The 26071-nt window shown below is 36.9% G+C and overlaps 2 protein-coding genes and 1 long non-coding RNA gene across 3 annotated transcripts; 2 read left to right on the top strand and 1 right to left on the bottom strand.

Annotated features, from left to right (window-relative positions):
* The first annotated feature begins 1445 nt into the window (after positions 1-1445).
* Positions 1446-10445, top strand: LOC142168689 (uncharacterized). Its single transcript, XR_012698546.1, has 3 exons — positions 1446-7902; positions 8248-8315; positions 10152-10445. It is a non-coding gene; the product is annotated as an uncharacterized LOC142168689 (long non-coding RNA).
* Positions 10446-11509: 1064 nt separating this feature from the next.
* On the top strand, positions 11510-14995 carry LOC107765248 (putative protein phosphatase 2C-like protein 44). The gene is made up of 5 exons (XM_075230364.1): positions 11510-11734; positions 12284-12592; positions 13746-14001; positions 14095-14255; positions 14612-14995. Exons 1-5 carry the CDS (start codon positions 11699-11701, stop codon positions 14747-14749), a joined length of 900 nt encoding a protein of 299 aa, XP_075086465.1. The 5' UTR covers positions 11510-11698; the 3' UTR covers positions 14750-14995.
* Positions 14996-15299: 304 nt separating this feature from the next.
* Positions 15300-25457, bottom strand: LOC107765247 (COP1-interacting protein 7). The gene is made up of 13 exons (XM_016583872.2): positions 24697-25457; positions 23569-23748; positions 22960-23080; positions 22837-22876; positions 22411-22463; positions 22278-22333; positions 21121-21273; positions 20740-20957; positions 18877-20432; positions 17807-18715; positions 16611-16998; positions 15708-15773; positions 15300-15619 (listed from the first exon to the last, which is right to left on the bottom strand). Exons 1-13 carry the CDS (start codon positions 24753-24755, stop codon positions 15567-15569), a joined length of 3852 nt encoding a protein of 1283 aa, XP_016439358.2. The 5' UTR covers positions 24756-25457; the 3' UTR covers positions 15300-15566.
* Between the last annotated feature and the right edge of the window lie 614 nt (positions 25458-26071).

Here is a 26071-nt window from a genome sequence, read left to right as displayed (position 1 = left end):
CGAAGGTATAAAAATATTGACACAATCATGTCACTTAAAAAGAAAATAAAAAATAATTCTATTTGATATCATTAATTATAACCAATATAAATGGTAAGTGGTCTTCTATAACAAATAAAATACGTATTGATGATGCAAAAAAATTATTACACTCTCAAACTTATTTAACTTTAATCCATATTTTAAAGTATAAGAAATTAAAAAGTTTGCGGGCCATACACATTCCAATTATTATAAATAGAAGCCTTAACCTTTGGTCTAATAATTCATTAGGAGGGGTTTCATTTAGGTTTATAGCTATTGAATTTGGAGCTTGGACATGGTTCCTTCTTGCTAGCTAGCTGATGTATTTGTGGCTGCTGGTTCTGCTGCATATATCTGCCACCACAGTTGCCTCTAATTGGGCGGGGACGATATGGTGGTGGTGGTCGAGACACCGCTCTCTCGATTCATGTGTGAGATAGAGTTATGGCCCAAATTATCATTGTTACCGCTATATCGTCCCGTCTGATTAAAGATAAGGTTAGTGGCAGAAGTATGTACGCAAATCAGCAGCCACATATACACCAGGTAGCAAGAAGGAATCACATCTAATGTTTAAATTTAATAGTTATAAACTTAAATCATGAAACTCCAATTAACAAGACCATATATAGATTTTGATTTTTCAAATTTTTAAATATATCTGAAACATCTCAGTTAGTTTATGTTGATGAAAAACGGATGAGTTAGAGTTGAACTTCAGCCTTTGAAGCCAAGAGTATATTTGTTCTTTTTTTGTTTCTTCTTTAGCTTTTCTATACTTACCTTTTCCTACATTGTCTATTTGTTCATGACGGTTATTTGGATGAATTTTCTGCACAAACTATAATATTTGTGTTCCTTTTTTAGTTTTTGTTTTCTTTTCGGAGTTGTATTAATCCCCTTGGGCAATAACAAGTTCAATAATTTAGCCTTTTGGCCTCGTTTTTTTTTAATTTAATGGAGGTCCAAATTTGAATCATTCGAACCTCAGTTCTTTATCTTAGTATTCCTATATACGTTCAGATTCAGCTGATATTGTAATTAAAAAAATATGGCTATACAGTCATAAAAATTCTTTTTTAATTGTCACAAGCTCATATGGTAATGCGTGAATAACTAAAAATTAGTGCAAACTATATTGACACTTTTTATCCTATACTTTCTCACGTTACACAATTTTTCCTAAAACAATTAAGTTATAGTTTAATGTCTCAACCTTTTCTTCAGTTCATCTCTAAATAAAACGAAATACCGTGACAACTAAATTAGGATGAAAAATACAGATAGAATCATCTGCTTTGTTAGTTGGTTCGATTACTTAATGTGACAATAAATTTGGATTACTTAATAGGTAATTATCAAAAAAATAAATTTATAGTAATAACTTTTACAGGAAGAATATGTAGGTAATAGTTAAAAAGTGATGTTTATACGTGAAAATTAAAGATAAGATAACTATTAGACCGTAATATCACAGCAACCGGCGGCGATTAGCGAAGTTAACTGCAGGCGCATGATTAGCGAGGTTAGCTAACGTACGCCAGCCGCCATGACAAGGCAACGGAAGAAGCTTCCTAACCCTAATTCTCAGGGGAACGAAGAAATTATGGAAATACCTGCCCATCTCAAGTGGGGCGATGGTTAATGGGCATGGGAAGTGCACCTACGATCTTTCAGCATCAACCACCGGCGTAGATAGAGGAATTGAAGGTTACCCAGGACACAGGAATTCAACAAAAACTGCAACCACTAACTTTTGGTAGCTTTCTACCACAGAAATTTCAACATATTCTGGAGGAAATTGACAATGAAGAGGCATCAAACAAAGGAACTGAACCGCATACACAACAAGCAACTCTGAGAATGGAGGATTCCTTGGTACACAGAAGGCTGCAATTCTCGACAACAGGTACCTCGACTCAGATAGCTCCAATTGCGAAGGATAAGCAAGGATTGTGCAGGAAAATAGAAGCTCCCAAATAGATAAGCCCCTAACCTATATTCCCCCTGCTATGCGAGATGGCACTTTTGCGGTACAAATAGAGGGAGAGGACACTAGGGCTCAGGAAGAATCTCTAAAAAATACCCTAATTGGGTATGTCCTTCGTGATAATCCATATGACAAATCTATGGATAACTATGTGACCAATGTATGGAACTTTGCAGCGAAACCTAAAATTTTGTATCACGATGAGGGCTACTACATCTTCCAATTTCAGAGCATAGAAGATAGAGATCTAGTACTTCAGGCAGGGCCTTACACCCACCGCAAACAACCATTCATTCTGCAGCATTGGAAAATCGACTTCTACTTTAACCCAGAATGTTTAAGCATCATTCCTTTGTTGGTTAAGTTCCCTGGCCTTCCGTTAGGGTACTGGTCCACAGAAGCATTGAGTAAACTTGCAAGCGTAGTAGGGAAACTTCTATACACAGACAGGGTAACGGCAGAAACGGAGAAGGCTTCTTAAGCCAGAGTGTTGGTGGAAACTGATGTATCACATCCACTCCCTTAGAGTTTTGAAATACAAACACCTAAGGGAGTCACACATCAACAGATTGCCTAGGACCGGAGGCCCAAATTCTATTGTGATTGCATTAGGTTTGGTCATGATATAATAGAATGTTGTATAAAGGAGAAGCATGAAAATGAGGAGGAATTTAAGGAGCAACTGAGAAGAAGAAGAAGAAGAAGAAGAAGAAGAAGAAGAAGAAGAAGAAGAAGAAGAAGAAGAAGAAGAAGGAACAAGAATAGAAAGAAGCAGATTATCCAACAATGGGTGCAGAAGGAGCATATTCCCTCTACTTCAAATGATGCAGAACCATCTGGAGTTCAATATGAAAGCAATTAGAAATGCATAATATGGGAACTGCACAGCTCATAACTAACAAAACTATTACAGAGGATCAAGGAAAATCACATAGCAGGATAAATGGAGCAGGGCAAGCACAGCAGAATACCATTGCTAGAGCCAATCCAGAAGATGGAAACTTTATGCAACAAAGCTCAACAGCTATTGCCCCTGCCTCTAGCAATAGGTTTGCAATCTTACAAATACAACTCACAGACAAAGAGCCAGGGGATGCTGGGCCAACCAGCTCTTCCCATCAATGAATATTTGTATTTGGAATATTATAGGGCTTAATAAGCCCTTTAAACAGAAAGAGCTGAAACTCTTTCTGAATAAGTACAAAATTGATGTAATTGGTTGTTTAGAGACAAGAGTAAAGGAGAAAAAAGTTGAAAGAATCATGAAGAAGGTGTCTAAAGACTGGAATGGTTGCTGCAATTACAAAGATCACCCAAATGGCAGAATATGGCTACTGTGGAGAAACAATGTAAACATCCAGATTATTGAGACTACAGACCAATACATCCATTGTAAGGTGCAGAGGGATAGTTTCAAAATAATACTCACGGTGGTGTATGCCAGAAATGATGCAAACCTTAGACAGCAGCTATGGAACAAGCTTATACAAGTGGGAATCAATGTACAAAATTCTTGGCTGCTAAGTGGGGACTTCAACAATGTGCTAAATACTGAAGACAGAATATGAGCACCTGTCACTCAATCAGAAACACGAGGTTTTCAGACTCTAATTGATATATTGCAATTGACCCCCTTAAAAAGTATTGGTTGGTTCTTTACATGGTGTAACAAGCAATAGGAAGATAAAAGGGTGTACAGCAAGATTAATTGGGCAACGGGCAATTATGTGTGGTTGCAGCAATATAGCCACATAGAAGCTGAATTCATGAATCCTGAAGTGTCTGATCACTCTCCAATCCTAATGCATATTAGCCAAAGTAAGAGAGTCTTACATTCTAAACTTTTCAAGTTATACAATAATGTTATGGAGCATCCAGATTTCAGGAACATAGTTCAACAGGTACGACAGCAGGAGATGCAAGAAGATCCCATGAATATAATCTGGATGAAACTGAAGAAGCACAAAAATGGCCTTAAAGAACTAAACAAATACATGGCTTCCTACCAACAGAAAATTGACCAGGCTAGACAGAAACTGGAGATAATATAGGGGAACTCAAAAACTCTCCTCTAAACCAGAGCATGTTCAACAAGGAAAAGGAAATCTTGACAGAAATGGCAAAATTGAGTCATATAGAAGAACATGTATTGAAACAGAAGTATAGGGCTACTTGGATTGAATGTGGTGACTCTAATACCAAGTACTTTCATGCTCAATGGATTTGAGGACTAGCAAAAAACACATTGCATCCATATACAATGAATGTGGTATAAATCTAATAGATCCTCTCCAAGTAGAAAAGGAGTTTATATCATTTTTCACCAAGCTCATGGGACAAAGTGGAGATGCTCATAGATGTCCAAATGCTAAAGTAGTGAAACAAGGGAAATGCCTTGGCCAACAACAGAAGGTGGCACTGATTAAGCAGGTAATAACTGAGGAGATACTAGCTGCCATAAAAGATATGCCTCATGACAAGGCCCCAGGGGTGGATGGCTTTCCCATTTAGTTTTTCACAACACAATGGAATGTAGTCGGCTCTGAAGTATGTGATGTTGTCAAGCAATTCTTTGGGACAGGTAAGATGCATAAAGGGATGAATTGTACTGTAGTCATTGTAATTCCAAAAGTGCCCAACCCTATCCAAGTCAAAGAATACAGACCTATAGCATGTTGTACTACATTATACAAGATAATAACCAAAGTTATCACCAACAGAATAAAGAGTGTAATAGGGGATCTCATTGGGGAGTCACAGTCAACCTTTATTGAAGGAAGAAGCATTACAGATAACATCTTGTTTACTCATGAGCTATTCAAAGGATATAATAGGAAAGGGATCTTCCTAAGGTGTGTATTAAAGGTGGACCTAAGGAAGGCTTATGACACTCTTGATTGGAACTTTCTGGAAAGAATGCTGTTAGAGCTTGGATTCCCATATAAATTTGTTAGATGGATAATGGAATGCATCACCACAGTGACTAACTCCCTCAACATGAATGGAGGACTGACAAAACCATTTCAAGGGAGAAGAGGCATTCAACAAGGGGACCCTATGTCCCCTTGCTTGTTTGTCATTTCCATCGAGTATTTGCAGAGAGAATTTGCACAACTAGCAAAGAACAGAAATTTTAAATTCCATCCTAGATGTAAAAAGCTAGGAGTGATCCACATATATTTTGTAGATGATCTATTGATGTTCTGTAAAGCGGATATTACATCCATCAGATTGCTGCAACAAACATTTCTCAAGTTCTCAAACTCATCTGGACTTCAGGAAAATGCAGAAAAAAGCTCTATCTACCTAGCAAGCATCTCAAGCAGCCAAAAGCAAGATATTATACAAGAATTGGGATAAACTGAAGGTACTCTACCATTTAGATAACTAGGTGTACCATTAGCATTCAAGAAGTTGTCTATCATCCAATGTTGGCCACTAGTAGAGAAGATTACACAAAAGATCAATTGTTGGACATCCAAATTGCTCTCGTATGCTTGCAGGTTATATTAATCAAATCAGTCTTGTTTAGGGTACTGTCATATTGGGCACAGATCTTTCTGCTACCTAAGAAGGTATTGAAGATGATTGAAGCCATTTGTATATCTTTCTTATGGTCTGGCACATCAAACATCACCAAGAAAGCATTAGTTGCTTGGGACAGAGTATGTTAGCCACAATCTGCAAAGGGGACTTAATGAAATGATCCTATACTATTGGAACAAAGCAGCAGGTGCAAAATACCTGTGGACAGTAACACTAAAGAAGGATAGCTTATGGATTCATACCTTCTACAAAATAAACAAGACAGTGGAAAATGCTCAAATACCCAAGAATGCAGCCTGGGTAGTTAGGAAGATACTGGAGACCAGGAAATTTATTCTTGAGCTGCAAGGTATTCAAGGGGATCTGGTTAGTAGACTTATCCAACTACAAAAAGGTGAAGCCTTCAGTATAAGCAAGCTATATCACATGCAATTCCCTCAACTACAAAGGGTACCTTGGAAGAGTATAACTATGCAACCACACCTGCACCCTAGATATAAATTCATACTATGGTTGGCACTACATAAGAGATTAGCAATAGTGGACAGACTTCTCAAATTTGGAATTCAAGTACCTCAACAGTGTGTATTCTGTAAACACTCTGATGAAGTATTTGAACACCTATACTTTGAATGTCCAATAGTAAAAGGAATATGGACTAGGCTGCTCAATTGACTAGGCCACCCTAGACCTATTCAGGATTGGCAAGGAGAAGTACAATGGATAAACAAAGGTGCAAAAAAAAAATTTGGTCACTGGGAGATTGTAACTTGTGTATTTGGTATGTTGGTTTACACAATATGGAGGGAAAGAAATGTGATTAGATTTTAAGGGGGTGTACTCAAAAATGATAGCATTTGTAGAGAGATTGTTATGCATATACATACTAGAGGAAGAACAATACAGAGATGGAAAGGAACATTGCAATAGCTGGACAACTTTCCTTTAGTTTCTTAGGCTTTGAGAATATGTAGATGTTATTGTCTTTTAAAAATGTTTTAAGCTGATGAAAATAGCCATGTAGGAGATATGTAAATAGAACATCAGACTTGCTGTAATTAGAAGATAGAGATGTAGATGGTCGGCATCTACTTGATATGTAAAGTTTTTTTTGAATGAATAGAAAGTTACTATTTACCAAAAAAAAAGATAAGATAACCAACTATAACGACCCGACTTGTCGTTTTAAGAATTTACATCTCGTTCAGTGATTTAAGGTTTCGAGTAGCCTCGTAATATGTATTATGACCCCGCGTGTGTGGTCGGGTTTGAATTACGGATGATTCGGAGTGATTTGGGATACTTAGTTCCCAAAAAGAGAGCTTAAGTCTTAGGATTTTGACCGTAGTCGGAACTGTATGAAGACGACTCCGGAATAGAGTTCCGTCATTTTTGTTAGCTCCGTATGATTATTTTGGACTTAGGAGCGTGTCCGAAAAATTATTTGGAGGTCTGTAGTGGAATTAAGCTTGAAATGGCGAAACTCAAAATTTTGAAAAGTTTGACCGGGGGGGTGACTTTTTGATATCGGGGTCGGAATGCAATTCCAAGAGTTGGAACAGCTCCGTTATGTTATTTCGGACTTGCCTGCAAAATTTGACGTCATTCCGGGTTGGTTTGATAGGTTTCGGCACAAGTTTTAGAAGTTGAAAGTTTTTGAAGTTCATAAGTTCGATTTGTAGTGCGATTTGTATTTTTGGCGTAATTTGATATGATTTGAAACCTCGAACGAGTCCGTGATATGCTATGGGACTGGTTAGCATGATTGGACGGGGTCCCGAGGGGTTCGGGTGTGTTTCGAAGTGGTTTCGGACCAAATTGGAGTTGTTTGGACTGCTGTTGCTGAAGTTTGGTTTCCTTCTTCGTGAACGCGAAGGAAGTCCTGCGTTCGCGAAGAGGAGTTTGAGGGGCTGATGATTTGTCCTTCGCAAATGCGAAGCTGTGATTGCGAACGCAAAGAAGGAGCAGGGCAAGCCTTCGCGAACGCGGCCCAGGCAACGCGAACGCGAAGAAGAAAAGGAAGATAGGGGCCTAGGGTCGTTTGGCATTCGCGAACGCAAAGCTTGGAACGCGAACGCGAAGGAGTTGGTCAGCTGGTCATCGCGAACGCGGAGAGGAAATGATGGGGCAGAAGCAGTTGGCCTTCGCAAACGCGACGTTTGTCACGCAAACGCGAAGAAGGATTGGAGGCAGCTGGATTTTTGGCCTTCACGAATGCGAAGAAGGTGTATCTGGGCAGAATTAAAAGTCCCAAAAACGGGGGTTTGAGTTCATAACTCAAAATCAAATTGGGAGCTCGGTAAAAGGCAATTTTTGGAGAGATTCTTGCGTGGGTGTTTGGGGTAAGTGATTCTTATCCAGTTTTAATTAATTTTCATGATTATGTCTTTGAATCCATCATTTAATTCGGATTTAATGGAAGAGAAATCAAGATTTTTGTAAAGTCTTTTTAAAACGAAAATTTAAGATTTGGAGGTCGATTTGTTATTGGAATTCGATAAAATTGGTATGGTTGAACTCGTATTGGAATGTATGTTCGGATTTCATGAAAATTATGTCGGGTTCCGAGAGGCGGATCCCTCGTTGACTTTTGTTGACTTTTTTGAAATAAATTTTTAAGTCGACGTATTATTATTCGGAATTATTCCCGATGAATTTTAATGAAGTTATATAATTAATTTGGATAGATTTGAACAGCCCGGATGTCAATTCAAGCAAGAAGGCGATTTTGGAATAATGGCATAACTTCAAAGAGGTAAGTGTCTTGCTTAACCTCGAGTGGGAAAATTTTCCCTTAGGCATTGAGTCTTATGTGCAACTTGGGTAATTGAAAACCATGTACGCGAGGTGACGAGTACGTACTTGGTTTATATGTGCAAATTTTATTGAGTTAAAGTCTTGAACATATTGTGTAGTAAATTGGATAATTATTGGCATATATTTGATCATCTACTTGTCGTGCCTAAACCCTTGTTGTTGACTCTGTTGTTATATGACAATGTGATGTGATTGTTATTTGATTATTTATGAAATTTTGTGAATTTGCGGGTTTGATAATTATTGGAATTTAGTTTTATTTTGGATTTTTTTTCCTCTGTAAATAATTAATTAAATGAGTTTAAGAAGATGTGTTTATATAATTATTGAAAATTTGATCTTTTATGAAGACTTTGCTTTATGTTGAGTAATTTCTATCTCTATTGATTATTTTTGGGTGTTGTACACATTGTGTGGAGCATTTGGCTATTTGCTGTTAAATTAATTGACTTAGTTGTAGCTTTGAAATTTGTGGTCATTGGGCAAATTGTGATATGAATTGATTTTTGTATGTTGTTGTGATAATTTCTCGTGTAAATTATTGTGTTGTGTGAGTTGTTATTTTGGGGAGATAAGGGTGCCATTTTACCATTGATATTATGTGGTTATAAGGGTGGCACTGTTGTGTTTGTTGGCTATTGATATTGTCTGGGCGGAGCGATAAGGGTGGCTATAGAAGCGATAAGGGTGGCAATAGAAGCGATAAGGGTGGCTATTGATATTGCCTGGGCGGAGCGATAAGGGTGGCAATAGGAGCGATAAGGGTGGCTATTGATATTGCATGGGTGGAGCGATCAGGGTGGCTATAGGAGCGATAAGGGTGGCTATTGTCAGAGACGATATGTGATGATGTGGGGTTATGGTGTTGACAATTTTCATGTGATGTGATTTTCTTGTGTTTATTTTTATACCTTGTGCAACTTTTCTAGCTGTTAGTAAATTGATAATAATCTGATTTATGTTAAAATTGGAAGCTTGTGGCTATTGCCAGGCGGTTTATAAAATAAAATATGGGCACGAGGTACCGTGAATTGTGATATAAGATGGGGATATTGGCACGTGAATTGTTCGTGCAGTTGTGATATAAAAATGTGGGCACGAGGTATTGTGATGAAATGATAATGATATTTGGCACGTGAATTGTCCATGCAGTGGAAATATGAAAATGGGCTGAGACCTGTATTTACGAACCATATAAAAATGGGCTGAGACCCGTATTTACGAAAAATATGAAAATGGGCTGAGACCCGTATTTTTGATGATTTTGAAATGATGTGTCACATGGTGACTTTTTAATTGAAAGAATTATATTCAAAATATTTATTTGGAAGGATTTTTACTTAGAAAGTATTATATAAAAGAATTATATATTGAAAGATATTTATTTGAGCAAATTGTATTTGAAAAGATTTATTAAAAGAATTATATTTGAAAAATAATTATTTGAAAAAAATTATATTTAAAGAGAGTTATCTGGAAGAACTATATGAAATACATTTATTTGAAGGGCTTGATCTAATTGGGTGTAATTGTGTTTATTAATTGTTGAGTGATATTAATGGTATTCTTGTTGTTTGTTGTGCATATCACTAGTTGTTTTATGTTGCCCTTATTATTATTTGTTTCCTATTATTTTGTATATTATATTACACAGGTTATTAGACTAGTGAGTGTCTTGACTGTACCTCGTCTCTACTCCATTGAGGTTAGTCTTGATACTTACTGGGTATCGTTGTGGTGTGCTCACTCTACACTTCTGCATATTTTTGTGCAGAGCCAGGTTTTAAAGATAACGGACTTGAGCAGAGTTAAAGCGGGATCGTAAGGATTCAAGGTAGAGCTGCTTGGTCGTCGCAGTTCCTTGGAGTCCTTTCATTTCATTGTACTGTTAACTTGTAATCAAACAGTATTGTATATTCGGTCCTCGTGATCATTCTATGTATTCAGCTAGAGTTCGTGACTCAGTACTACCAGTCTTGGGAGGTTGTATATTGTAATTATTTCCGCTGTTAGTTTTGGTTACTTATTTAATTTTTAAAAAAAAAATGGCTTCAAAAATGCAATGAAAATCGGCTTATCTAGTCTTAGAGACTAAGTGTCATCACGACTCTTATGGTGGGATTTTGGATCGTGACACCAACTCAATCAACTAAAAAGTTCAAATCAAATATTTATCGCAAATATTGGTGTTTACATCATAAAAGTTTTAGAAGGTAAATAGTTTTTTTTTTATTTATGATTCTCCCCACATTATATTTCGTGTTTTTCATTATGCGAGGTGCAGTCAACAATTTGTACATATATCATAGATGATTACAAACCGCTCTGGAATTTCATCATTTTTTCCAAAAATTAAATTTATAGATTTGAGACTCCATAAATAATAACCAAATGTAGCATTTCAAATTTTAAAATATTTTATAAAGGTGTTTGGCCCGATGCATAGATTTGACCTTTGAAAATTAAACAGAACAGCCAAAATCTCAAATCCTGTAGTCAAAATCTCACATTGGATTACCTATATTCATTTAATATGGTGAAATTATCACAGAGTAAATTTGATAGTTAAATCTTACGTTCTTCTTTCCTTGACGCTTTACATCTTATTTTATTTTTATACTATATAAAATTAAAAGTTGTGTCAATGATGAGTAAAAATCACCATCCTGTGCCTTTAAATTTTAAAACATTGCTTAAATTTACAAAACTAACCATCTCAAACCTTGCTCTTTTTTCCACTTCTCTTTTAAAGAAAGTTATTGGTCCCATATGGCCATATCTGTAACTTCATTAGATGATGTAGTTTTTTTAGATAATGTGCAAGAATTTAATTATTATTTATTGCTAGTTTGAGGAAAAAATCATAATCGTTAAGAGAAAATTGACTGGCTCTAATAAGTTACTAATCCTCCTTTTCAGGTTAACATCTCGTGCTTAGTATAGGTATAGTCAGCGGATAAAACTTAAGCCTATTGAGATAAGATAACAATTTATTCCCCCAAAAATATTACTATTAACTGTGGTAAAGATTCTTTTCTTCCTTTACAAAAATTATCATTCATTCTTCTTTTTATCTTTTAATAATATTTTTGAAAACTGCATAGATAACTTCAAAAGTATTAGACTCTTTGTCAACATCATTAAACTTCACGAAACTATATTTGAACAAGAAAAACAGAATAAATTTCTGTTGCCTAAGAAAAATCCCCTCTTTCTGTCTATTTCTATACATTTTTTTCCCCAAATCTTTCCCTTTTATTAAATCTCAGAAGATTGTTAACCAGAGTCAATTGCCATTTTTGGATTTTGAGAGCTGAAAACATGGGGTTCAAGGATTTTCAACTCAAGATAGCCAAGGTACATTGCTTCTTAATTTCTCTAAACGTATACACATTTTGTTTAATCTTTTATACTTTAATTACCATTTATCAATACGTTTACAAAGCAAAAACAAAAGAAATGACGATTGATTTAATGTTTCCACCCTAAAATGCACGATTATATACCCTAATTTGAGTCCATTTACCTCTTGTTACAAACATTTCTTTACGGCATTTTCTTCTATATTCCTTATTTCTATCGACCACCTTTGTCACAAGGTTTTAGCATGGTTTGTTTTTTTACGAGACTAATACAATCCTGGCTATCCTCTCTTTTCGACTTTGTCCGCGGACGACGGATGTTACATTTTTTAGGGCAAACAAAGTCCTCACTCATATTCCGCCATCAACTGTTGTATCTTATAGACTTGCTTCGCACCTATGTCAAAAGCAAGTTGAGGCTCATATATAGAGTTTGGTATTTTTGTTTGTTACGATTCAGAGCACTAGGCAAAAATCACATGTATAGGTACATCATGCAAGTTTTTCAATCTCTTATAAGTCGTTTACTTGTTGAATTTAATAGAAACTTCGGTTGAGAAACTTTCTTGCCAAAGAAGAAGGATACAAGAAGAGAGAAACGAACAATGGGAAGAGGCTTTCATGGATGATGCCTATAACTCATGGATATTACGTGGCGGAGGAAAAGCCGTTAGGCGGCGGAGCACCGCCACAAACACCTCAAAATAACCAAGTAGAGTGTGATAAAGTGGTGGTGCAAAGGGAACAAGTAGAAGAACAAGAGTGGTGGTTCTATGGAGTTTTTGACACCCGAATTGGTGGCGGAGTTACCAAGTACCTGCAGACTCATCTGTTCGACGACAATCTTAATGAGGTAATTAACAAACCATGAAAATAACATGATCTTAGGATTCACTATTTTCTTGTGTTTTGTCATGTTACATTTCACTTAGTTGTGATCGACACTATTTGTTTTGTAATTTTGTGTCAAAGGTCATGTTGTTGTTGCTTGTCGAGTTGTTTTGTCTGTTTAAAGGTAGAGTTGAGGTTTACACCCAAAGATGGGTTTATGGAATCTCATAAACCTTTTATCTGCTTTTATCTCAAATTCTTTTAATTGTTTAAGCTTAAGAATTGCATCCACTAATGCTTGCATTAGAGTAGGTTGTCTATATCACACCCTTGGGTGCGGCCCTTCCATGGATCCTCCATGAATGCGAGATGTTTTATACACCGGGCTGCCCTTTTTAAGCTTTGAGAAGATTGATATTTGTATTTCACAAAGATTTTACAACTTTAAAAGTCACTACAACCTATGTTGGTAGAGAGTTACAATATAGTGTATATATATGTAATATATATATATATACACACACGCCATCGATTCTCTTTTCCAAAGTTATGGAACGGAAAGAAGAAAAAGAACATTTTTCACACAGCTTGCTCATAATGCAGGTCTCAATTGTATATCATATTTGGCCGGCCTAACTCACCTACTCCTTATCGATATATCTAATACTTTCTTATATCTACTTAATTTAAAAGGCAACAAGAAGAATGAAACCATAGTCTCATATGCTGTGTGTTGTTGTGTATTTGTTAATAGCATTGGGTTTTTGGTAAGCCCTCAATGATAATCAGTATGACATTTATGAGAGGTGATGCCTGATTAAAAGGGCAGCCCGGTGGACAAGGCATCCCGCGTCCACGAAGGGTCGGGGGAAAAGCCGCACCCCAAGGGGTGTGATGTAGACAATATACCCTAATGCAAGCATTAGTAGCTACTTCCACGGCTAGAACCCGTGACCTATAGGTCACACATAGACAACTTTACCGTTGCTCCAAGGCTCCCCTTCAGGTGATGCCTGATTGTTGGGAAAATAATTTTTTTTCCTTTTAGTGTATCTATAAAATCAAAGGGAACACCTTTGAAAGGTGATGCTGGTTATTATAGCCAAGTGCAACATAACCTGGAAACTGTAGCTTACTTAGAGGTTTAGCTCATGTTTTGTGGCTATTTCCTTCAGTCACAGATGAGGAAGAGAAGCAAGGAAACATTGAAAAAGGCACATATGCATGCAAAGGCTAAAGTCAGGGAAACAGAACTAGAGAAGACCTGGAACATGGGTTCAGCTTCAGCAATAGTCATCAATGGAGAGAAGCTAATACTTGCAAATATGGGTGAATACAAAGTAGTGGTATGCAAAGAAGGCGAAGCTTTCGAAATTAACAGAAGGCAACAGCATACAACAAAGTCACATTGGTCACACAAATTCCTCCCAGGCATGACAATATATCATCCTTTTACCCCTCTTTGTGAATTTTCATTTTGATGTAGAGATTATAACTGAGTTGATTGTTTTTCATTCCTATCAGTTGTCATCAAACGCTTACCTAAAGTAAGAAGAACATCCTCGGATTCTGGAAAGGGAGCTGCAGCTAATAAGCCTTCTAAAAGCTCAGAACTTGCCGTTGGTTCTGAAAAGATTGATCGCGATATTGAATTTGTTATCTTAGCTAGTCCTGGCATATGGGAGGTAAAGTTCAATATCCAACACCCACCCACTCCCCAAAACCAACAACAAACCTAGTGTAATCCCACAAGTGGGTTTTGGGGAGGGTAGTGTGTATGCAGAGCTTACCCCTACCCTATGAAGATAGAGAAGTTGTTTCCGATAGACCCTCGCTCTCCCCCTCCCTCCCCCCCAAACCCAGTGTAATCCCACAAGTGGGTCTGAGGAGGGTAGTGTATACACATACCTTATCCCTACCTTATAAAGATAGAGAGGTTGTTTCCGATAGACCTTCAACTCAGGAAACAATGGATATAAAAAGAAGAAACAAGCCTTAGCTTGTGCTAACTGTTGATTTCTGCTTGTGAAATTTTAACCAGGTAATGAAGCAGCAAGAGGCAGTGAACTTGATTAGGCATTTGGAAGATCCTCAAGAAGCTGCTGAATGCTTAGCCAAAGAAGCTTTGACTAGAATGAGCAAAAGCAATGTTTCCTGCCTCATCATTAGATTTGAATAATGCAGAAATGATAAAAACCTCAAAAGACATTTTTGTTTGTGTAGAATAGAAACTACACCTTCAACTAATATACTTTGTTATGAGTCATTCCCATTTACAGAACTGGGAAATGACATTCCAATACAAGTTAGCTAATATGTTAGCAAATTGAGATTGCTGTCAAGTGTTCTGTAAGGTCAAGCTAGAATTTCATAACTAGGTTTGGCTATATCAAGAAAAAGAATTTCAGTATTGATGTTTTTCTCTTTTTTCCCTCTAACATATTTATTTCATTTTATCTTCTGCAATTATTCTGTTACCAGATTTTACTAAAGTGATGCATCTACACATTTCACGGGTTCGAGCCGTGGAATCAGCCTTTGATGCAAGCACCTACATCACACCTCTTGGGGATCGGGGATGCTTCGTGCGCCGGGCTGCCCTTTTTCTGTTTTCATTGCCACATTCTTTTTTCTCTTATATTCATTTCCCATGCCCTTGAACTTAATAAGCGGTCAAGGAAAATTGCAAATGTGTAATTACTTTGAAGCAGTAAATAAACGATAGGAACTGTAAAAATTTCTGGAGCATCTTTACTGCAAACACCAACTATCAAATCCAAACTGTAAAGTACATTGAAAGCTAACAGGCAGTCGAACGTATATACATTTTTCATCTTAACACCATACCTTTTTACAAAATACTACATTTTAGGAAATGAACTGCTTTTGGAAACTCATAAAGAGCTGTGAGCAAAATTAAAAAAATGATGAATAGATGTGTCACACCTCGACCTGACAACCATAGGAGACTTGAATAATCTTGATACTGCATACTGTCACCTTTTTTCAGTAGTCTTGCTTCGAAAGGGAGATAACAAAGAGAGGCGAGCTGTATTCCAAGTGTAAATGCCTCAGTTCCTCATTCATACATATAAATATAAAACACATTTAAATCTTAAAGATATAATTAATCTTACACTTCTGAGGAGCATTGCCACCAGTTGGGGTTTCATCTTGGGAGATCAAATTCTTCAAAGTGTAAACTGGAGGAGATAAGGTATAAGGTCAGCTTATGGATATTAAAGAGGGACAAGGGTGAACAAATTATTGTCGATTCCATATGCATTACAATTGTGCAGATGGAATTAGAATTAAGGGTTTAACATTCAGGATCAAGACATATTCTATTGAGTCATCTACAGTACATACAAATCAAAGAAATCTTTCCAAAACTGTGCGAAGCTACTGAAAAGAAATGTCAGCCAAGAATTGTTTCCCCCATTCTTCTCAACGCAACAGTACTCATCCACTACCCTTCCACCACTCCCTCTCTCCAATCACAAACAGCTATCTGTTTAACATGTTTTCTTATCTTTTTATATTCTTATTTCACTTGTCCTCTTGTTCTGCTTTTGGTGCTCCCTATTTGGTTTGCGAAGCCGAAGTAACAGATTGTAAGGATTCAAATGGTAGCTGGTCCTAAACTTCATTTTGGATTTATACGAAAATCATTGCTCCCCCGTCCCATTTTATGTGACATGCTTTGATTGGACATGTAGTTTAAGAATCAAATAAAGACTTTTGAAATTTGTGGTCTAAAACAAGCCATAGACATTTTTGTGACTCTAAATTATCTCATTAAAGATAAAATGAAAATCTTAAAGTTAAATCATTTCTAAGTATAGAAAGGTGTTATTTTGGGACTGACTAAAAGGAAAGTGAGCAAAATAAATAGGGACAGAGGGAGTAATTTTTGTTTTTTGGATAAGGATCTTAACAAGAAAACTATTCCAGAATTTGTTCCCATAATTTCAAAAGGGAACATGTTATCGATGTTTTCAGCTACGGCTATCAAGTTAAGAGATCTGAAAGTTCGTTACCTTCACTAGGCAAGGAAGCATTTGTGGCACTCTCATCCTGCTTGACACTATTCATGGTTGCACCATCTGATTCCGCTCCTGCAGAGGAATGGTTCTTCTTTCCAAACCTCAAAAGGCGTTTAAAACCTTTTGGTGATTCCTTCAATTGAGTCTTTTCTGCAGCTTCTGGATTGTTATCTACTCTGATGGTGTGAATATCAGGTGCATGAGCTTTGGCAATTTCTTTAACTGTTGATGCTATGTCTGAGCTCGACGGGGGTGCTTTAACATACTCCAAGTTTCTGGTAGAAGGGTCCTCTACAGAGGAGACACGAGCATAGGGAGCACAATAAACAGTACTACCGATATTTGCAAATTTGGGTGTGTCATCAGCATAACTCGTCCCTACCTGCAAATATAAAGGTGGAATATTCAAATTTTGCAATTGCATATGCAACTAATGTTAATTCAATAAAGAACTCAAACAAGTTAATGTTAATTCAATCAAGAACTCAAACAAGCAGAGCATAAATTAAAACCTTTGCTAAATAAACAAATGCTAACGAGAATCCCCAGCACCATGTAAACAACATACAAGAAATCCATTTGGCAGAAAATATATTACAAATATCCATATGAACATATTGAAACACGAGACTTTAAGTAGGTGATTTTTTTTTTCCTTTTTCATTAGTAAGTGTTGTTAGGTGTATATTATAAGTTTTCCTGACAAGGGTTGTTTAGGTGAAAATATAATTTTCTCTTTTCAATAAATAGGCATAAGCAGGTTAAAATTAACTTCAACTGGCATGTAAACAATTGAAAGGATAGCTTGCTCACATCACCCAAGCAAATCGGCCCCCAAGAATACTACAGTGCCCCCCCAAACCCAAAAATCTCCCCTCCTTACCCCCATGCCACCAAAGAAAAATGAACAAAGTATATAAAGGAATACCAGATTAAACTAAAACATCTACGATCAATTAAGCTGTCTGTTGCTTCTGAAAAAGTTTTGCTAAAATAAGGGACATTTTTAGGGAAGAAATCAGGAACATTTTATCTCCATGATCTACACATGTTAACTATATATTACCATATGTTCAAGTTCAACTGAGATAGTAATCACTGAACTGTAAGAATTTTTAGTAATTGTGTTGTGTAATGGGCAACATCAAAGAGTGCCAGCTTTTAATTTAACCTAACTCTACTAATCCTACCTCATGGGTATTTGACACTTCTTGCAGTCGGCTAGGAGCAGGAGCTCGGATAAATCCCTCAAAGGGTGAGGGCGGGTCACGTGTAGATGCAAAGTCAGTTTTCTCTACACTGTCATTCTCTGATGATGATTTGGAAACAGCAAACGAGGGCTTCTCCTTCTCAAGCATAACAACAGTTTTCTCAATAATGTTTTCATCTAGATCACTCTTGCATGATTCAATGCCTTTGGATACTACGGAAGGCCTGTCATTCTTCTCTTTTGCTATATTCTCTGCAGCTGGTTTATCTTGTGGCAAATCAGACGATTCTTTGGTGGTTCTGATTTTCAGCTCCGGAAGAGTAGCAGCCTTCTTTTTGTCAAGGTCTATGATAGCAGATATTTTCTTGCTCTCTGGCACATCAGACCGCTTCGTCTTAGACACTGGTTCCGCACTCCGAACCTTGGGCTTTGATACGAATTCAGCACTTTGTGCCTTCCCCAAAGTGCCAGGCTTGCCGCTGATTGCTTTGGGCTCTGATAATCTTCTTATTCGTGCCATAGATGCCTTTGAATCAGGTGTAACACCATTGTTTTCTTTTTTTGGTTCAGACAAGGACGACGCCGATCTACTCAATTTGTTACCAGCCAATTTGCTGCCATCAGTTGATTTGCTGGCTTTAGAGCCCTTTTGCAGATCAGTTGACACCAGTGAAGTTCTTATTTTGGTTCTTTGCAACGGCGACGAGGATCCAGGTTCTGAGTCACTGAACTTAGATCCCCTGATGGTTCCAGGAGAGAGTTTTGCTGGCAATTTTCTTGTTTGGGCTGTTGGCGCTGGAGAGCGAGCAGAGCTGGAGCCACCTCTGGATGCAATTCTCTTTTGCCTTTCCAGTTTTAATGCTTCAATGCGCTTTTGGTCTGCCTCTTCCTGTAAAATTTTAAAATTCCACCTATTTAAACTCTATTGGGAAATATATCATGAAATAACCAACTTAAACTGGTTAGATATTCCAGAAACACTATGTAAATCACTAACACTTTGTACCACGAAAAAGGGGGAAAAAGTGAGAAAAAATTAGGTCAGTGCACCTTTTCTTTTTTCATCTTCTGGATATCAGACTTGAAGGATCTTATCCTCTCAGCACGTGCTCGTGCATCATCCAAAGGACTTGACTTTGACATTTTTCCTTTTCTTATTGGTCCCCCACTCCTCTTCTTATCTGAAGTATCAACAGTAGCTTTTGACCTGCGATCTTTCTCTGATTTTTTAGAACCTACGTTCCCATCATTCGAGACTCCATTCTTTCTTTTATCCTTTGAAGCAGACCCTTCAATGCAAAATTGCATTTCGTAGTCCAGCGCAGGGTCATAGACACCTGACCTCTTTTCTGTACCACGCTCAGGCATCAAGCTCAAATCATTAGGCTCGTAGTAGCTCATAACCCCAGCAGAGTTGTTTTCTGATTTTTGATGCGGAAGCTCAGAGTCCATGTTAATGGCAGTTCTTCCCTCTGGTCCAACGTCATCCAATGACATTGACCTAAAAGGTACAACAAAAGACTCATCAGCCATATCATGTGAGGATGCTGTCTCTATCTTATTCGCATGCTCAAATGCATTTACAGCTAGAGGATCTAATGAATTTCTCATCCCTGATTGATTGTCTCGACCATTTAACATAAAATCATCATTTGAAGTTCTAAGCATGACTTTTCTCCCATTTATTTCTGTAAACTGCATGTCCATTTGGTCACCAAGTCCTTGAGCACTGTCATATCCTCTGTTTGAAAGTACAAGTTCACCATTAGGTCCCCTGGACATGCGCGACATCTTCGCACCAACTGTGTGGATATCATCACTCAACCTATCCTTCATTTCAATGCCATCTTGTGCACCAATAGCCAAAGGATCATCGCCCGTGGTATTTTTTCGCCTCCTCCTTGCATCTTTCTCCATGGAGAACATGCCATTTTTGTCAGCGTGATTTTCTTCTTCGTTACCTTTCAATAAACAATTTTGAAATGCCAGCCAATGCCCACCATCAGCTTCCTTCTCACGAACAGTGTCATCATCATATAAATTTGACTCATCCTGAAACTTTGTGCGGCTTCGTCTTGTTTTTGATGACCATGAAGTTTCCCTGTTCACCGAATTGTGACCATTGCCTTCTAGATCTTCACTATCAGCATCTTTTTCCGAACCAGAAGCTGCTTCTGAATCGCTGTCACTAGAGTTCTTTGTTTTAGAAGTGATATAATTAATGTTACGTATAACAACCTTTCCTGATTGTTTTTTCCTAGACCGTCCACCAGCCTTCTTTCTTTGACTATGAGAAATTTCACTATCCATTTCTTCGTCCTCCTCCGATTCACTGTTGCTTTCTCCCCTATCCAAAGACTGTCTTTTCTGTCTAGTTTTCGGAGTGACACTCATACGAGAGTCTTCCATTCCTGGATAAGGAGGTTGATAGAGAGGCCCATTTCCTGGATAAGCTGGATAATATGGTACTCCTTGCATAGGGTATCCTTGAAAAGCAGGTACGGCAGAGCCTGGAGAATGCATTGTCCAAGGTGGAAACATTGGATGAAGAAACTGATATTGTTGTTGACCATTTGGATTTTGTTGATCCGATGGAGGCCTTTCCCCTATATTACCAAAGAATATGACAAAAATATTACAACTCTCTCAAGAAAGCACATGTTGTACAAAAATATACATACCTAAATCATCCTATTCAATCCTCATAAACAATAAGAGTACATCCAAGGTCAGAACTGAAAGCATCCCCAGGAATGAACGTTTTGCATGTCAAAAAAGAGAAACAGAAACTATAACCTTGATGACTTAAAGAATGTATGTTATTATTTGCAAATAATATGACCTTGCCCGGATGCAGCCTATATGAAGGGGAAGTCATAACGGAGTACCCTTCAATAGGATTTGCTTCATTACCTGAATTACCATCCGCGCTTGATTTCACATAATTCTCAGAAGCCATCTCACTGTTGGAATCAAACGGCTTATTAGCAATATTAGAGAGCAGAATTCCAGATGCATTCATTGCAGCAATGTTTAATTGATTCGCCATTGCTTCTGCAGCTTCAATTTCAACCCATTGTCCATTTTCATGTTTTTTCTTCCACAGTTCCATAAATCTTACACATGCATCTCTGCCACATGAAAATATTTCATGAATCATAGGACTGTTTAGCAATGTTGATTGCAATTAACTGTTTATTTTTTGTTCTTCGAATACTTTGATTTGAATGTAAACTAAAAATAAGCGGTGTTTATTCCAACAAAGGGAACTAGAAGTTGCTGCTAGTTGCTTACTTTAAGCGTGAGGCGCCAAAAGACTCAGCAAATGATACCATCTGTGCCATGCGATCAATATCAAAACCAGCAGCTACAGCACGTGCAAATGCCATTCCTTGTTCTTTTTGAAGCACAGACTTGCGAGTCTCCAGGACCTTCAAAAGCTGTACTCTGAATAGTGAATAAGAAGACAAATCAATCAAAATGCATCGGAGCTGTTATTAAACTTGAGTAATTTGGCTCTTCATACATGTTACAAGCTCTGAGGAAGTCCAATTAAATTTTCAGAGATTCTTTAATTAGGCTTATGAAAACGATGCGAACTGAAGATATGATCAAATGCTAGTGACAAACAACTTATGTCAATGCTTTTCCTTTGATAAGTAACTTGCTCAATTTTTTTTTTTGACACTAATGTCTATACTTCGACTGTCTATAGGATAGAGGCCTATCAGCTTGTTTTCCAACTACATTATGGCTGTGAAATTTGAACTCACTCACATAATATGCAGAGAAATATACACACTAAGGCACTGCTGTTCAACGCTTTGATTTAAAGTGGACGATTGCTAACAAGGATAGAAGTACCATTTGTCAAGAAATATTATTGAATGTTAACTAGCCAACAGAACACAAAGAAACTGGCTTGACTGCTGAAATGTTAAAAATCATAATAAGATGAACATCTGCACTATTATCAATGGATGAGCAAAAGATTATAAATCATCTACTCTTACAGTTTTCTGTTTTTCCTTTTCCTCTTTTCTCTTTCTGTTTCTCGATCTTATGAGAGCGCCTTCTTTTGGGGACAAATTATGTGTAGCAGCTATAAAATTAGAGCAGTCAAAAGGAAAACAGGTTGCCAGTGTAGGAATTTATATTGCTCTTAACCAGCTTGTACACCAGCTTACAATGAACCGGATGAACTTACTGCGCTAAGTTAGACATCCTGCTTTCAACTTTATCAAAAGAGAAATCCTAGTTTTTTTTTTTCAATTTGACCATAGTGATATCACTGATTTATCCTAATATTACGACAACAAACAGGGACAAAGGTGCAAAAAGGAATCTGATTGAGTACTTCTAGTTGATTAACCATCATCAACAAATCTTAGTCCATGGAATTCTGAAGTGAAACCACAGACACAAGTATAACTTCCAGGAGATTGATATACCTTGAATTTTCTTCCTGAGAGCCTGACCCATTTGTCTGAGGTTGATATTCCCCTGGCTGCACGAAACATAAACCAGATTAGGAAATAGGCATAATATGCGCAACATTTGAAAGAATACAAGATGCCCAGTCACCTTGTAAAGGACAATAGCTTTCTCCTCACTAATATCTGCTGTCAATTTAGTACCTGTCCAAATTTTACTATTTTTCAGTATCTTGTCTCATAAACAGCAATTCCACGTAACATTAAAGGATAAAGCCCGCAGTTACTTAGATTACTGACAAAAACAAGTAAGATAATTGCAGAGTCTAGGGATCTATATCGGAGTATTATTTCCTTGCAAATGGAGGACCCAATCAATAAGGCAATGGAAGACACAAAAGGCTGAGGAGTGAAATAGTTAAGTTAACCAAGAAACCAGGCCCAAAAAGTTTATCAAGTCTTGATCGCAAGGTGCATCATTGGCCTATGTGATGATGGGAAGCAAAAAATAAAATAAAAAAGGGCCGGACTGGGCTTTTTCTATAAATGATGATAGAAGTTCTTCGCTCTGAAGTACCTGCAAAATTTCCAGCGGGTTTTGCTTCTTTATATTCGACCTGTCAAGGAAATAAAAATTGTTGGACTGACGTCTACAACCCTCCATGACACATGAAATTTCTGAAGATCAGGAAATACTTACTGGCCCTTTCCCAATATCATTGTGTCCCTGAAGGACAATTGCTTCCTCGATCTGCAAGATCTCAGATTCTATGGTGTACACCCTTTCCAGGATCTCCGGAGTGCTCACAAAACGGACAAACCTGATAACAGAAAAAAAAAAACATTACACCAATTTGTTATTAACAAAACAGAGAAAAGGAAACATTGGCCTAATTTGTTTGCACATTATTATCACGCCCTTATTCTCTTTTTTAATCTTTCTCAGTATCAGTAGGATGTGCCAGAGCAGCGTCATGTTACCGGCTGTGAAGTATGCTACATGCTTACGTAAGTAATCTCTAGTTTAGCTTGCTGGTTATATAAAAACAATGCCTATTTAATTGCAAAAGTTTTCCTTTCTTGCTTTGCAAAAATATGAACTGTCCCTAAAGAAGGTTCCAACCATTTCAGTAAGAAATTGTATACAAATAAAAAGTTTATGCCTTTGCACAAAGATCTCCTCAGAGAATTGGACTTGAACTATCACAGGAAACATTCCCATTGATAAGCTAATTAACATATAAGAATACATATAACTGATTAGGTAATTGGAACTCTTACAAGGACACCACTAGGTTTTACTACAAACCTTTCCACTGTACCCTTTGTAAACCATGAAGCATCGACATGAGCATCTGGTTCCAGCAAAACTGAATAGCCACCCTTTGCAATTTGATCTTGAGCAGTTCTCAAGTGAGCAAGAAAAGGATTCAGCAAACCAGAAGCTATTTTCTCCTTCTTGCCATTAGCTATAATGAATAAATCACACCTGGAAAAAATTAAGGCATTTAAATCACATATCAGTAGCAAGAATTTCCACAGCTTCACTCTGATTATTTGTTTGAGTAAATCTATGCACACTCCAAACAATACTCCCCAAACTCTAATGAAGAGGAAAGTAGAGAGACAACGTGCAAGGGTAGATGTCGTGGCACCAGCTTACTTTTGATTTGCATAAAAGCCAAATAAATCAGAGAGCTAATTAACTTTGGTGCAGGATTCACATCAAGTCCAAATTTCAAACTCCTTTAACAATCAGAAAGTAATGTCAATTCCCTTCCACTGGTAACTAAGAGGAATATGTCAACAACAACTACATCTCAGTCCAAAACAAGTTGGGGTCAGCTATATGAATCGTCACTAACCATGGTATTCCATTTAAACTCATCTCAAACCAATATAATGCAATACAATTAAAAAGTAAACACTAAGAGGAAGATGTCAACAGCAACAACTAATGCGTCTCAGTCACAACCAAGTTGGGGTCGGCTATATGAATCCTTACTGACCATGTTATTCCATTTAAACTCCTCGCATTCCAATATTATGCAATATAACTAAAAAGTAAATACTAAAAGGAAAATGTCAGTTTCAAAAAAAAAAATCATTGTAGAATGAAAAGACATTTATCAAGACTATAGCAACAAGAATGTTATCTAACCCACTGAATTTTCAACTCTACATGTTAAAGGAACCTTGAATTGGATTCTACACAATCAATGCTAAACCTGACAAATCCTAAAAACAGCAACAAAAAAACAAAAAGAAAACAGAAAACCAAATAAATACATACTCTAAAAATCCACAAAGATCAATGCACATCCATGTACTGATGTACACACACAACAATACCAATCTAAAACACCATTACGTGAATCATAAACCAAATAAAGATAACATACTTTGAGTAAACTAGCTATAACCATGTCAAATATACCTAGTTCTAGTAGGAGTTAGCTGAAAAACAACTGAGTCAAGTCTTGCACTAGACTTCATTCTTGCAACTCCAATTGCTTCAGCTCCCCAAGTCTTAGATCTTTAAAATGACCTCCCAAATCTTGAAACAGACAAACCCAATAAGCTAAAATAAAACAACCCCACCTTACTAATCAGACCTCACTGTTTTCATCATCAAGAAACCTTTTTCACACAAAAAGATCACTTCTTTTAGAGAAAGAGAGCAAAAGGGTTTGTACAGAACAAAAAGATTAAAGCAAAAGCTCAAGTAAGAACTTTGCTTTAATGGGTTGTTTCATACATTTAACACTTAACCCAAATGCAAAAACAAATGTCATTCAACAAATCAAGATTCCACCTTTACACACAAAACTCACTGACCCATTACCCAATGTAGTTCCAAACACACACACACCCATAAATCAATGTGTATTATGTAGAAAGAGAAGGATCCAAAGAAAAAAATGTAGAAGAACAAGATTCGCTCGTTAGGAATCGCCCGAGGTAAGAAGGAGAAATGTCAAGGGTATTTTAGGTAATGCATACATAAAAAGTGGAGCACTAAAAGATGAGAGGACAAAATGGAGAAGGTGTGATTCAGGGAACTTTTTAATAAAGTGACAAAAGTGCCCCTGAACTGAGAGAGTGTGTGTGTTCAGTACTTCTTGTGGGAGTGTGAAAACACAGTGAGTGGTGCTAATTTGCGCCTAGGAAAATGAGACCCTCTTTTTAGGTGGCGACAGTCAAAGGGGGGGGCAGTTGTATATCATTATACATGCACCTAAATTATTTTCTCTTTTTTGTTTTCTTTAGACTATTCAACATACTAGAAAAGATCTTAAATATTTTAATTTAGTTATTGCCTCAGTTTTAAATGTTATTGTTCTTAGTATTTTATAACAACAACAACATTCCTAATGTATTTACACAGTATATATTATAATCTTGATTGAACGTGTTCAGAAATAATGATATGGATTATGTTATCGTTCACAAAACACTTGTGACGAACACCTCATTACACTTTGAGGCTAACACAAAATCTTAGAGATTGAATAAGATTTAATATTTTTGATTAGTCTTGTATCTTATTTGCACGAGTTAGACTATCCTTTATGTTTAATCAAATTAATGTATTGTTTCTTATACTCTAGAATTGCTTTGTAATGTCGAGTTTTGAAATTATATTTTTGGAATTGTATAATTTATGTGGTTGATTCGGAATTAGTTATTATCATACCGATGAATGTAGATTATGTTTTATGATTGATTGTTGCTTTGATTTGAACTTGTGATTTTACGATGATTGCATATAATGATGTGATTGACTAGTGATAGGCTTATATGAACTATGT

Source organism: Nicotiana tabacum, chromosome 14 (assembly GCF_000715075.1).
Source record: "Nicotiana tabacum cultivar K326 chromosome 14, ASM71507v2, whole genome shotgun sequence".
In the NCBI taxonomy this organism is placed as follows: domain Eukaryota; kingdom Viridiplantae; phylum Streptophyta; class Magnoliopsida; order Solanales; family Solanaceae; genus Nicotiana; species Nicotiana tabacum.
This window is presented reverse-complemented; position numbering and strand designations above follow the sequence as displayed.